The sequence below is a fragment of the Hippoglossus hippoglossus genome, chromosome 24 (genome assembly GCF_009819705.1).
Source record: "Hippoglossus hippoglossus isolate fHipHip1 chromosome 24, fHipHip1.pri, whole genome shotgun sequence".
In the NCBI taxonomy this organism is placed as follows: domain Eukaryota; kingdom Metazoa; phylum Chordata; class Actinopteri; order Pleuronectiformes; family Pleuronectidae; genus Hippoglossus; species Hippoglossus hippoglossus.
The window spans coordinates 13,626,353-13,641,479 of record NC_047174.1 but is presented as its reverse complement, the minus strand read 5'-3'; the positions used below and the strand labels follow the sequence as shown (position 1 = coordinate 13,641,479).

The window sequence follows — 15,127 nt, the reverse complement described above, 5'->3', positions numbered from 1 at the left end:
ATTTTTATTTTATATCATGATGAAAGCCAGAAAAGTTCTAAAAAAATATAGAAAGATTTCACTGAAAATAATAAGAAGTGAGTCAATATATAAATCAGATTTTGAATGTACAAGTGCACTTCATCCTCTCGTGGCTGAAATGAGTTTTATAACAACAAACGCACACAAATCTTGAATATTTATAATACTCAGTGTTGAAAACAGATAAAACCTACAAATATAAAAACCAAGAGAAATGAGCCTGGAGAAAAGATTTTCCACTGGAGCTCAGGACTTCGTTAGAATCACTGACTGGTCTGCGTGTCGCTGTCAACAGGCACCACAGTGGGGGATTTTCACAGCCATGATATCCTCTGTCTTATGCCCCGTGAATCTGAGCTGTGACTCTTCTTACATGGTCTTTCTCATTCTGCAGGTTTTTGGCCTGATTATACGTTTCACTTTCACTCTTTGAGGTTCCTGTCATTTATTTTTTCTTTTTCTTTTAGCACCTGAAAAGACTTAGTTAGCCAGAGTCACTGCATGTATGACTGAACCTTGTCAAAATGACTCTAAATATGAATGTCGTAAATTTGGATCTAAATTAGGAAACACTGTTTCGTGATCAATATCAGGAACAATATGATATGATCATCGATGTAGTCAGCAACATGGCTCAGTGAGTTTGATCAGTGTATCCTTAGATAGTCATTGCCCAGTTATTCCAATGTTTGTCGGTTACATTCATCTAAAGTAATTTATTCCAGCTCTGTCTAAGTCACTGAACCAACACTGCTATGAGCAGGTCACTGGCCTTGTGACGCAGCCCCATCTGCGTATACGTGTGTGTGTGTGTGTGTGTGTGTGTGTGTGAATATGACGCACTGTTAAACACTTAATAATGAAGATGCTATCTGAATGCAGTCGTCTGGTGAGTTAGCTTTCAGGACAAACTGTCATTAAGTCCTGATGAGAGTAAACAACAGCAGAAAGATGGACAGATAAACATAGAATGCTAAAGGACTGGATGACAGGATGTAGACAGCTCCGATTGGGGGCTAATGGATGAGCGAATATATAAAAAACATATTTTTGTTGTGTGCGTCTATGTTTGGTGTGTGTGTGTTAGTCATAATGAATCACAGACAGAAAGATACAATATACGTACTTTCCTGGAGAGAGTTCTGACCCAGTTTCTCCTCCGGGCTCAGATCAGCCACTTTAACCATCCCAAGTTGAGGCCCAATACAATGTGTGTGTACTCACATGCATGTGATTTATCAACCCAACCTATATATATATTATATATACTATATATTTCGTAAAAGGTGACATGATCACATGTTTTTATCTTTAGATAATTACGACTGTCAACAGGTAAACACAAACAAATGTAAACAAAGTTGTCTCCACTACCACCTGTTGAAAAATGAAGCTCAAATATTCCGGCTACGGGTGCTGCCATCTTGCATTTTTGGCATCATTTACCATAAGCATTTGCACGTGGACCAACATCAGTGTGTTAGGAACTACCTAAAATGAAAGAGACCATCTTGAAGAAAAATGTATTTAACCTTTACTTTGACTTTTTATTTTAGTCCATGTCCCATCCCCTTACATGTGGGAGGTGGGGTTAATGACCTATACTGCAGCCAGCCACCAGTGGGCGATCAGGATGAAATGGCGTCACTTTTGGGTAGCTGTCATGTCGACCATCTTTATATACAATCTCAATAGGCACAGGCACCAAACAATTTAAAGGTGAAGTTATGTCAAATGTAAGAAACATATAAGCCTCATCTCTATTATATAAGAGGCTGTAACTTTTATTTGTTAAAGTCTGAGTGGGTGAAGGTGATCTCCTAAACGGTAAGCAAAGGGAGAAAGGGAAAAGAAAGACATGGCAACATATGTCGTCACTCGCAGCGTGTGCACTCAGGTGTCAGTGTCCTGCAAATGATCCAATCAAAACGCCCCCCGGGAGCCAGCAGTACCCAGCACGATGGCAAGTGCAGTTTCGACACACCTCAAGATCTTATATCCTGTCATGTAGCCTCCTCTCTGTTCCCGTCTTGCTCTCAGACGCAAGGTCAAGTTCACAATGACAACTGTTATTATTCACACATTAAGTCAATGTGGTCTTTTTATTAGTGGGTAAAGGAAAATACAGACTCAGTTTTTATGAAGTTTATGATCTTCTGAGAGTGTTTTGTGACTTATAATCGTACTAGCATTTCATTTTTATATTTGCAGCTGCATATTAAGAATTGTACCTTTTGATTTAAGTCAGCTCTCCCTGAATACTAATAGCTGAATACGATTAGTGAAAGTTACTTACTATAGAGCAGCTTTTTTTTTAACATAACCGTTTTTGACATCAATTTGAAGTCAGAGGAATTTTGTCCTCTTTGTCTGATAAACTGTAGGAGCTAGTAGTCAGTTCACAGTTTTATTCAACCAGACTACACAGTAAAAGATAGACGTCCAGTGTAAAGGATTGCAGCATTTTAGGATTGTTCTCTAAAGGCTTACCACACCATGTGGTAATACCTCTGTACAAGGCATCCCCTCCACACATTATTTTGGCAGTGAAAGGGATATGAAATAGTGATAAGGCAATATGTTTCACAATAGTGTGCGTCGGTGTGTGTGTGGTGTGTGAATGTGTGTGATTTATATTGGAGAGGCGCTGATTCTTTCTACTTAGATCAAAAGGAGGATCTGATCCTATGGTGTCCCCCCACTGTGCAAGCCTTTAACCAACACGCATGTATGCACACACACACTCATTCGTTAGACAAGCAGGAGTCCTTTGCGGTCGTCATGGAAACTCCCCACCCCCCACCCCCCCCTCCCCATCTCCCATATCCCCTTCAATCCCACTCTCCGCAATCTGTTAATTTGGAACCGAGTCCTCGTGACGCAATTTCAGCAATGGTTACTGGAGGTGGAGGACGGGGAGAGGAGGGAGGGATAGAGAGGGGGGGGGGGGGGGACAGGTTGGAGGAGACGCAGAAGAAGAGAGCGAGTGTGAGCCCACCCTCCTTTTTCCTCTGTCTCTCTTTTTTTTGTTAACGTCCCCCTCTCTTGCACTGGTTGATGAAGAGGTGGTCACTATGTTGCCTCATAACGAAGTTTGATCTGCATCATCTCTGGGTGGTCTGTTTGCATCAATAATGAACTTGTGCCCATGCACACACACACACACACACACACACACACACACACACACACAATACCCGCAGGGAACACTGTGTGCAAACCAGGGGGCAGTGAAGTAAAATCCATGGTGAGTTTGTGAGTGTGCGAGTGTGCGCACATGTTGCACACATGTTGTTACCACTCTGCTCTATTATGCTAGCTGCTATTTTAGTGCACGAGCGTTCATTATGTATGCCCACGTGTGCTAATGAAGCTCTCCAGGGTTGTGCTCCGTCTGAGGAACATTCCCGACTCCTGAAACTATCCCTCTCTGCAGTGTAGTTCTGAGGTTTATGGCTTTAGCTGGAGCAACGTGTCAGTTGAGAACACCACCTCCGGGGCCTGATAATATGCAGAAGAGAGAATGGGTGGATGTGAAAATAATTAAAGTTTAAAAAATTGATCACCAGTTACTTCAATTGTAACGGATTTTGCTGCACCACTGTTCACCCCTCCATCGTCATAGTGGTGAGTAGATAATAAGTGACTTTTCCTTTTTCTGTGAACTATCCCTTTAAGCTTTACAGCAACGGGTTGTTTCAGATGAGAAAAGTCAATGGAACTTTAAAAACAGTGGTGGTGACCCTCATCTCATTTCTTGGACATGGGATCTTGGGTTTAGCCTAATTGGGCTGTGTTTAGATATGCAGTGTTTCTCAAGGTCAGGACACACATAGCGTTACACGTCACACGGTCTATGTAATGAGGCTGCTTCGGTGGCCTGGCTCCGTGTCACTGAAGACTATTTCCAAGCAGTGACAGCATCTTATCGTGACAGTAAGACGTTGCGCGGTGTTAACGTAGCTGCATACTGGAGCTGTGGATGCGGTGGGCTGCCAGTAGAAGAGGTTTTTGGCAGCGCTGCAGCAGCAGGCGTTATGTCATGGCTCAAAGCAAAGAATTAATTTGGCTCTTCGGAGGCCTTCTCCACTTCCCCTGATAGATCTTCAAAACGAGGACAGCTGGTGAAGAAGGTCACTGAGTGCTGTATTTTAAGAAAGGCAGAAATTTGTGTGTGTGTGTGTGTGTGTGTGTGTGGGGGGGGGGGGGTTGTTGATGGATGACAGATCTTCAGAGATGAGAGGCAGATTTAAAAGCTGGCTGGATAGCTGCCGTGGCTGGTTTGTGTCCAAACAGAAACTGGACCGCACACACACACATCTTTAGGCTATATACACTATGCAGAAGTACACACAGCGAAAGTGCACATGCAAACGTAGAATAGACAGGAAAATGCGCAGTATTCTAACCTTAAAGGACTATTTGTTTCGACCTCATTATACAGTGGCTCAGAACATTTGTGCAATCGATGTCTCAATCAGAATTTAATCCGATTTAGCAGTGATGAACCATTAGCTCTACGAAGCCTGAAACGTATGTTAAGTGAGAGACATCTTCACTTCACGAGAAGAATTTCACATGTTTGGTGATGATCATTAAGGCCTAGATCAGGAAAACTATCAAAAGATTGCATCTTTAGGTTTCTGTTCTCTCATTTGTCCATTTTTCTATCATTCCTTGAGATTTCCCTTTGTGAATACAAAGTGCGGGCATTATCGGGATCCAAACTCTAACAGACGGCTGTCACTGTTTGCTTCTGAGCTGTTGATTATACTCACAGGACATACACATGGATACAAGCAGTTAAAGACGGACACATGTCTTTCTGGTGAGTGCCTGGTGCCTGACTCCTCTGCCCCCTGCTCCCACCTCCTTCACATGTCCCATGGTGTCGTCAGATGGGAGAAAGATGACAGCTTTAATCATAGGGTGTTTGTGCCTCAGCAGGCAGGCTACAAGCAGGCTGTACACACACACACTCACACACACACTGTGCAGACTGTCCCACCCCTAAGTAGGTCATGCGCAGTGCAGAGCGGGGAAAGAGAGACGAGCTTTGGCGCATCTTTAGCCATCTGGTTGCGACGTGCACGATGGCCGCTGTGTGAGACCCACAGAGAGACTGAGAAAGAAAGAAAAGAGGTAAAAGAGAGTGAGAGGAAGGCAGCGAGGGAGAAGGAGGGAGGCATGTTTCGGGGAAGGTGACCTTGAGATGCCGTGTTTGGTGGGGGCTCTCACACACGTCAATGAGGCACTCAAAACATCGGAAAGACACAAGTCAAGAGCTCCTTCATTTTGCATAAAGACAGACGGCATCTTTGTGGTAAATACAGCTGATGAGATGGAAAAGTAGTCTGTGGATTTCTTGTGAATGTTTCATGAATTCTGATGGAAATATTCATTGTATTCTAACAACAACACAGCAACAGACCGTGAAATTGAGTTTTGAAACTACTGAATACCAGACAGTACTTTTTCCAACGTAATTTCCCCAAGATGTGACAGGGCACACCATAGCCTGTGTATAAAGATGGACGACACGTCTCCACTTCCTCCCACTATCCAGAAATGAGGCTAAAATGTCCCAGATATGAACACTGCCATCTTGTGCGTTTGAAGCCTTGATCTGGGCAGAAGCGATCGGAGGTTCGAGGTGTGGAGGTCCTGCTGATACAAAAAGTCAGTCTCAGCCGTCAATCATGATGGTTTACCCAGTTTTTATAGCATCAAATATTAAACTTACCTGAAAAATTTATGCTCGAACAATCCTCAGCGTTAAAAGGACTAATTAAAATGACAGAAACCATATTTGAGAAAAAATTATTTGATGCATACTTTGACATTTTAAGATTAGTACGTATAGCGCAGTCAGCCACCAGGGTAGTAATATATAAGTCTAAACTCAGGAAGGTTGCCTGGTATAGATCAGGAAATATCTGATCAAATAATAAGTAAAGAAGCTTTGGAATATGAGCAGAGGTAATTTGATACTTGAAATAGTAAAGTAATAAGTTTGAATACATCCAGACACATCTTGATCTGGACTCAAACCCTATTGAGCCCATCCTCATACCTACAAACACACTCATAATATACATAACCCAATATCATATGATATACCTCTTTCCCAGTATAGGAATTAATTTACTAGCAGTCAAGTGCTTTGTAACCGGTTTTCTCATTTTGTTATGCAGAGCTCTCAAATGAAATTAAAGTGCCATCTTATAATATATTAGGTAGAGAGGGCAGAAAATGAGCCAGTCCAGAGCATGATGACAATCCTTAACCTTCATCCCCACTCCCCTCCTCGTGTTCTCTTATGAGTCAGAAGTGTGGTGTGAGTTTGAAGTTGGCCCTGAGTCGATTAACAAAGGCGTCTCGGACAAAATATGGATCCCAGATAAAGCCTGTCGGAGCTTGCAGGTATTTTCGACCTCTCATAATGCTGACGTGACTGTATTGAGCTATGAGACTCTGACACCATTCGTCTTAGCAGCTTTTCTTTTAATTACTGCTCTCCCGTGGGAGCCTGTCGGGTAGTTAAACAGAGAAATCAGCATTACAGCAATTATTGGCGCACAATGAAATGAATACAATCTTGTCATCTGTAATCATTGGGGGCGTCTATGCCTGGGAGAAAACAGCTTCTCCTTTGTAGTTCTCGGTGAGAGAAGGGAGTGTGGTAGTAAATGGTTGCAGAGGGGTCTACGTCAGCGGACCGAGGCTCTTGTCAGAGCTGAATGTCAGGGTTCAAGGCCATGTCCTATCTGTCACTCTGTCCCTAGCCTTTCTTTTCAGTCTCCACTGTATGTAATGGAATAAAGGTCCTATGGAGTCCTATGAAAAGTCCTATGAAAATCAGTTTAGATAATAGTCATGGTAACTCTTGCAGCATCAACTATACCTCATCATATGCAACACAGCAAGGCAAGTGAAGAAATCATTAGAGATGCTGTAATCAGTATTACAATGGGTCAGGTGACTATATGTAATGTGAAAGTTGAATCAAGATAAACAAGCAGTTCCCTTTAGTTCCCTGGAACACTTAATTATCTTTTAGCTATTTTCCTTGGTTTAACATAACTGTAAACTTTGAACACCAGACAAAGTGAACACTGTGGTGCATTGAGCTGCAAATGAGCCAAATGTTTCCATTCGGAGTTGGTGGAGACCAAACACAGAGCTAAAAGGAGAGCAAATAATGGAATTGCACTTGTTGGGTTTCTAGAATAATGACTTCCATCATGTCTTCTTGATTTGTAATTTAACAAAAGTTTGCTCAAATGTTCACCAGAGCTGATGTGTTTACAATGATCCTAGCAGAGTTGTTTAAAGTTGACTGATTCCATTCCTAAAACAGGAATAAATTGCATTTAGTTTTCATATAGTTTGTGTTTTTCTGAAATGTCTAAGCCAAGGTATGGAAATCTGTGACTGTCCAGCTATCTTTCTACATCTATCTGTATGTATCCCTGTCTTGTTACATTATGCTTGCATGGCATATAAACAGGAAGCAGTGACTCCTTTGCAAATTGTTGCTGAAATGTTCAAGAAAAAGGAGATCTTTTTCTTGAACGGGTCATGTTCCTGGGTCACGGGTCATGTTCCTGGACCCAACAGGTTCACGACATGTGGTTGTTATTGAGTGTTTACCTGTCGAACAGCCCTCTTTGTCGATTAGGCAGCTCATGATTGTTAACTCTGCTAAGGAGGTTGTGTTTTCACCCATCTCTGTTTCTTTGTGGACTTGGTTATTTTCTTGTGAAGAGGGTTATGCAATAAGCACTGATTGGTGGAAGGATGTGGCATTGGCCAGGGAAGAATGCATTAAAATTTGATGTAGATCTAGGGCACTTTCTTTTATCACTTCTCATAACATTGCAAAATAAGACATTTGCAATATTTCTCTCTGGTTCTCATGAAATAATGTCTGAATCTTGACGTAAACAAATCAGACATATAAGCTGTATGAGTTTATATGATTTGGTGCCAATCTTCAAACTAGTTTTCCTGATATTTTTCTATTATAAGAGCTAGATGGCCTTGGCGGAGAAAATCACTTTACTGAGTTCCATGCTAGTTCAGTTTATTCTCTTCTGAGAATTGCTTTCCTCTGTATAACCTCCTTTGTCACATATATAACACACTCCACATTAGAGATTTAATGTTCTAGTGAGGTTATTTTCCCTGATGTAGAGATTCTCCGTTGATTCCAGTGTTCTTCTCTCTGCAGCTACAGAGCGATCTGGACCAGGAGTACCAGGACAAGTTTCGCCGGCTACCTGTGGAGATCCAAGAATTTGTTCAGGACAGCAGCAAGGCCAAGCTTAGCGACGACGGCGTCAACGCAAACCTTGTCACGTCCTCGACAGCGGAGAAGCTCAACCACAAGGCGTCGCAGTCTGAGGACGACACGGAGGAGGGCTCGTCGGAAAGAGTATACGACACATCCCTTTAGAGATTTGATCTCGGCGCTGTGCTTCACACTGGGACACTGATTGCTGGATGTGTTTGTGGCGACAGATGTATCATGAGACTGCCCCAACTTTGGTCCTAATTTTAACCAGAGGGAGGATTAGATCAAATCTGAGCCTGAAGTGGTGAGTAGAGGTTCTCTCTACGTAGAGTGCAGTCTTGTCCACAAAACCATTCTTTTTTGTGTATTTGTATGTTACCTGTATTTTGTCGTCTCTTTCGATTCGGCCACAGGATGTGTTACAAAGCACTAACTATTTGCAGGAATTAACTTACTTGAACTATTGCACAGAGAGAGTAGTTTCTTTTTATGATTTTCTTTTATTATTATCATGATATTGACAGTAGTAGTAGAAGTGGTCAGTGAGGTGTGTGGTGCCAAGGTTTTGAATTAACTTACAGTGCTCATGTCAGTAAAGTGGAGTCAACTTGTACTGTAGAGAAACCACTGCATATTCAGCCTTTACAGCTTCCATCTTTATAAGATTTAGATTCACACATCCATTGCACTGAAGGCTCACTACGTAACTATGTAACTCTTACTTAAACCCAGAGGCACTGGTGGCTTGCTGGTTCTCTATTTTGTTCTCACAGAACTAAGCCTTTGTGTTGCTGCTATTTTGTTTTTAAAACCATCCATTTTTAACCATTATTTGGTTTTGTATGATATTTGGCATGATAATGTTATGCAGTGGTCTGTCATCCATTTTTGTTTCTTCTTTTTTAATCCTGGCTACTTTTTAACGAGTTTGTTTTGACTTTGGGCAGCTCTGTCCAGAGCGGGAGTGAAGGGAACATGTGCTGTACAGTATCTGCATGTATTTGACCAGCTGTAAACGTTACACTAGCTCAGTAGCAGAGATGTTTATTACATGTAAATCTATTTTCTCTTAAACATTTAAAACTGAACCTGCAAAATAGTGGACCCGGCGTGGCTTGATGCATCACTGTGGTAAAAAAACTGAAAAAGTTGTTTTTAACGACACACCTTTTAACGACAGATCCAACATCCTCCGGCTCGAGCTAACAGGTCACTCATTGTAGTCTCTACCTTTGTCCCCTTGAGCTGAAAATGTCAAACCAGGACATTCAAACACAAGAGGATCCTTCTGTAGTTCTATGGAAGTGGCTTCCTTCTTAACACTGTTCACTGTGCACCTGCCCAGTACATGCACGGGACAACAGGAGATACACTGGCATTACTCCCAATATCTGCTCACAATCGGTAGCTCTAGTCTGAAGTGGGGGAAACAGCTCAGTCATTTTTCAGCAGACCCCCAAAACGCTTAGTGCTGAACACCAGCGTGAACATGATCTCATGAAAAACGGAACTATCTCCTCTTTAAAGGTCCAGACCGTAGGGATTTAGTGACGTCTGATGATGATGATGATGATGATGGTGCAGATTGCAACCAACAGAATTCCACTCATATATACCTTTCCTAGTGTGTTGGAAATTCTAGAGCGGCCTTCAGATAACATAAATACCCGAAAGGTCCTCTCTAGAGCCATTGTTTTGATTTGTCCACTGAAACATGGCGGTGCAACATGGTCGGACTCCATGGAAGAGTCCATGGCTCATTCTAAGTGAACGAATATACCGTGCTTTTGAGTTTTAGCTAATTAAACACCAATGAAAACAGAATGGTGAATATTATATTCAAGATCTCCCGATAGATCACCCTGAATCCTGCACACTGGCCTTTAACTGTGCTGCCAGTAGCCACACGGAAGTGTTTATTACTTCCTTAACTGTCCGGTGCCACTTAACTCATTTGTGTGTCATTTTATATCAAATCATATTTCAGCTGAGTTTCCTTTAAGAGAAATACTTGTTGAAAGTGAAAGGATAACCTGACATGTGAGTACAAACTACTTAAAAACAAAAAAAAAAGATGATGTTGATGTGAGAGTCCTGTGCCTTTGAATTGGTTTGCCTTGTTTGATGTTGAATGTGTGAAATGCATCATTGTTTCAAATGCCATCATACTATACAAAGCTGTCTGATATTGAATAGACCGTGTGCACTTTTTAGTACAGTACCACTACTGAGTAATGCTTGTGATGAGCAGTATTTGACATGTGTCTCATGAGAAATGCGAGACGTCCTTCTTTTCGTTCTGTCTTGAACCAACTTTATTTAACAGCCCCTCCTCCCTTTTCATCAAGTGTATGCACTCTGGAAATGTAAATGTATGACACAAAGGATAAAATATGAAGTTGATGAAAAAAATATATAGTGTAAAGGGACTTTGCCTGTAATTAAAATAAATGTGGCTATTATTGTACTTTTCTGGAGTGGAGTTGTGTGTCTTTTAATTTGCCATTGGTGGAACTAATATTGTGTTTTTCATATTTATTACTACATCCTAAACCCTTTATGTCTGTGTTTGTGAATTACTATCATTCGTTTATCCTGTTGTGTTCTTTATTTTCATAATTTTATTCGTCTTGTTTTTTTTTATCCAGAATTAATGTCCCAGTCTGTGATTGCTGTTTGTCTGCATTTAAATGTCACATGTCATTGCTTATTGCTTGACTAGGAATAGACATTTCATTGTTGAGTCTTTGGAACGAGGCAAAGACTGGACGGTAAAAAAAGAGACTGTGTATAACTGCACTGCAGAAATCAGGCCACGTGTGATATAATGATCCATAACCAGCTAGATAGAGAGTGTGTGTGTGTGTGTGTGTGTGTGTGTGTGTGTGTGTGTGTGTGTGTGGATGTATCTGTTGGGGGTGGTGGGCATATAGATATCAAGGGCAGGGGGAAGCCGGGAGAAAGGCTCAATGACCTAGTTCCTCATCACCTAGGTAACAATATCTTTGAAATGACCCTGAGAGGAACAGAAATTCGAGAACTTACGTAATTCCCTCACTGATTATCACTGAGAAGCACTGAAATCAAACAGAAGTGTTAGTTATTTCGGACAAACACATATTTGTCACTATAACACCAACTGTGTCACGTACAGTAGTAAACATATTTGTACGCATGTTTGTTGTGTACACTCTTTGCTTATTGGACTTCCCTTGAGGATTCACTGTATTTCAACTTCAAAATCTGCTGGAGCTCCTGATGCGTTTCACAGTGAATGGCATCAGACTGTGGAAGTGAATTTCACCTGGAGTATGACCAATGCTTTTTGCTCTTGATCACAACAGTGAGTGCTACATAGGTTTATTTCTGAGTATTTCTGTGCTCATACTGTAGTTTGTATTACTACGTGTGTGTGTTTTCCAGACTTCATAAACACTATGTCCCTTCTCAGTCTCAGCTCCCCCACCAGAATCCCCAACAGGCGTCAGGAGATAAGACAAGCCCGGTCGTCCATAACAACCACTGCGACCATTCAGAGAGGCCTCGGCGCATACCAGCGACTTGGAAGTCGAGCTAATTAACCCAGAGTTCAGGACGGAAGGAGAGCGGCGTTTTAATAAGATTCTCTGAGTTATATAAACAGTGACGCCCCTCCAAACTCCCAGGAAATCATCGCCCTGTGTCAGTCCATCTGCTGCGAGGGAAGAGGAGGAGGAGGAGGAGGTGTCCTGTAACTGGGCTTTAATGAGGGACGCCAGAGGAGGAGAGGACCACAGGGTGCTGCTTAGAAGGTACAAGGAGCAGACACACACATACATGGATGCACACATAAACACACAAGACTTGTACAGACATGTAAAAGTGCTACATGAAAACATCTTCAGCCCTGATCGTAGCCCACGATCCATCTAAATATCCCAATCCTCGACCTAACACATATCCTTAAAGCGATGTTAAGACTAACCTGGATCACACTGTGGTTGTAATTCTAATATTATCCCCAAGACCATGTCCTACATTCTAAAACGTCCCCTCTAAACGGACGAGGAAAGGCACAGTGACCTTGCTTTGCAGGGTTTTCCTCGTTCTATCATAGATGACTTTTTTAGGCCAATTGTGAAAGACAAGGAAATTGTGATAAAAAACTGTACAAAACTATATTCTGTCGCACAGTTGACGGGAAACGAATTCCTCTGGCAATGATTAACTCCACTGGTTTCACACAAATAAAAGTTACCGTCCCAGCTGTTACTTCTTAACCTGTCACAATATTTGGATAATGTCCTCTGGGGCTCTGTAGCAGCTCCTGATGATCAGTGCTATCTGGGGTCGCCTGTGGACACCACAGACACACATAAACCACAGACACACACGTTGTAATGCATGGCAGTGAGCTGCATTATGGAAATATCAGGATCCAATAGTTTTGTAGCATAACTTTAAATGAAAGTCACCTCTGCTGCATCAGCTATGACCATTCCGTTTTTTTAAATGGCTTGCAATTCCCCAATAGACTGTATGGTGCATAATAAATAAACTGCTGGAATTTAAATTATAATACTTAGATTTGTTATTCAACTAGAGCTCCCCAAAGACCTTATATGTATATTTACCCCAGAATCTACCGCAGAAAAAGTGATATGGCCACGGAAAAACTGATAACTGAGTTGTCTGCCAGTTTGTAATTTACTATATGGAGAACCTAAATTATCATTAGGGTACATAAAAAAAAAAAAAAAAATGAAATAAGTAAAAAAAAAAAAAAGTAATAATACTGTCAGGGCCAATGTGGGGTTGAGGATCCCCAAGGACACTTCAGCATGTGGAAGGGGGGGGGGGGAGACAGGGATCGAAAGTGCAAGACCCTCTGGTTAGTGGACGGCCCGCTCTGCCTCAACTCCGGTTGATGAATTATTGCCAGCGTGATACTGCTGATAAACTCACATTGTGGAAACAGGCCTGAGAAAACCCAGTGAATGAAACAGAAGTGCAATGAAGTGATGCTCCACGGTAAAGAAAAAGGCAGCGCGGCATCACAGGGACTCTTCACAGGCAGGAGGAGGGAGGTTTGTCTGCAGGAGTCAGCTGCTGGAGAGGGGGGGGGGGGGGGGGGGGGGGGGGGGGAGAGATGGGGGGAGAGAGAGAGAGAGAGAGAGCTGGATATGCTTCTGCTGGATGACTCACCCCTGGTGTCAACCCCAGCCACGCTCATTCACTCCCCTGCGAGCACGCGCGCCTGTTGTGCACGCGCGCACGTTTGTTTGGTGGGTGCGGAGGAGGGGAGGGAGGGAGGCAGACAGTAAGGGGGGGGGGGGTGTTCCCAATCAAAGCACCAGAGGCGGCAGCAGCAGCATCATCAGGGCCGCTCACTCTCTCTCTCCACTGGAGGGCGAGTGTGGTACAAGAGCAGCGGGGGTGGGTGGGGGAGAGGGAGGAGGGGGTGGAGACGGGACAGAGCAGCAGCTGGAGGGAAGACACTGTGGTAGAGAGAGGTTCACACACACACACACACACACACACACACACACACAGAGAGAGAGAGAGAGAGAGAGAGAGAGAGAGAGAGAGAGAGAGAGAGAGGGAGAGAGAGAGAGGGAGAGGGAGAGAGAAAGTCCCGAGCCGGACTCTGCACAGCATCATTCCTCCCTCACCGCCGCCGGATTAGAGCTCCTGCTGCAGCGACATCACGTAAGAAACACGCACACGTAAGCACACACACACACACACACAAACACACACTCACGTTAGTATTGATGATTTGTGATGTTTCAGGGTAGGGGGCTCACTTTAACGCAGGGTTACGCGGAGCTGTCAGTCAAACTGGGGGATGCTGGGGAAACAGGCGCTTCAACTCCATCACGTTAAAGCTGCTTCCATCACACTCACACACACACGCACACACACACACACGCGCGCTCTCTAGCCGTGTGTCGCTAGCTAGCTAGCCCGGACGCGTTCAAACCGAGCGGACCTTTAGCAGCCCTGGTAGCGGGGGCTTTGGTTTCTCCTCTCCCCTCGGCGCCGCGGCTCCTCTCCTCATCTCTCGCAGGTAAAAACGTGACACACGCGGCCTGAGAACTTGCAGGGTGCCGGTGGGGGGGGGTTGTTGGTTGCTGGATGTTGCCAGCGGCTGCCGGGGGGAGGGAGGCTAGTCTCCGGAGCTAGCTGTAGCGGGACAGAGCAAGAGGCAGCCCCGGCCGATGTGACAGGCACACGGTGACAGCACAGGGGCCATAAAAGAAAAGTCAATGGACTCAGCGACACGGGGCGGCTGTTTCCGGGCTCGTGTTGACATCACGGTCCGCTGCACTGTTCTCTATCTATTTATACATAAACACATGTGCAGACTAACGAGGGTTTTTCTCTGCGAGGTTAATTTAATATGTTGCATCCACAGACTGTGGGAGCTGCAGCTGCCATGCATCCATCCCACTCTGCAAGGTGTCATTGATTCACTGGCAGGGCAAACACAAAAGAGCTGCTTTCTGACTCGAACGAGGCTTATTTTCTGTCTATTTCAACGCGTCTCCATTGTGATATCAGTGAGCGGTGAGTTTTTAATAAAATATTCCATATGTAACGTAATAAAATCAGATTTTTCTTGCTCTATCTGTCAAAAATAGGTATATTTTCAGCCTATTTTCAGCCTATTCTCTTCATGTGCATCAAATAAGTGAGTGGAAAAGAAGATGTTGGGGATAAGATTTCGTTGCTGACACCTTCCCACCGAGTTTTAGGTTTAATCACTGTCAGATTGCTGTCTGCATCCGTTTTTTCTACAGCTGGAGATGCATATCTAAAAAAGTGTCA

General features: G+C 43.3%; 2 protein-coding genes across 6 annotated transcripts in view; both read left to right on the top strand.

The window, feature by feature from the left end:
• The window catches only part of LOC117758564 (1-phosphatidylinositol 4,5-bisphosphate phosphodiesterase beta-1), a 109,407-nt gene extending 99,482 nt beyond the window's left edge, over nt 1-9,925 (top strand). The window contains exon 34 of one of the 2 annotated variants that reach the window (XM_034580344.1): nt 8,255-9,925. In XM_034580344.1, coding sequence (XP_034436235.1) covers nt 8,255-8,352 — 98 coding nt within the window. In that variant the 3' untranslated portion in view covers nt 8,353-9,925. The remainder of the gene's footprint in view (nt 1-8,254) is intronic. The other variant, XM_034580343.1, reaches the window with a different exon arrangement.
• A 3,956-nt stretch (nt 9,926-13,881) lies between these two features.
• LOC117758565 (1-phosphatidylinositol 4,5-bisphosphate phosphodiesterase beta-4-like) overlaps nt 13,882-15,127 on the top strand; it is a 68,318-nt gene continuing 67,072 nt past the window's right edge. For 2 of the 4 annotated variants that reach the window (XM_034580347.1, XM_034580345.1), the window contains exon 1: nt 13,882-14,005. The gene's annotated coding sequence lies outside the window, so the exon portion shown is untranslated. Of the gene's footprint in view, nt 14,006-14,077; nt 14,367-15,127 lie in introns of those variants that run through there. The other 2 variants (XM_034580346.1, XM_034580348.1) reach the window with 2 other exon arrangements.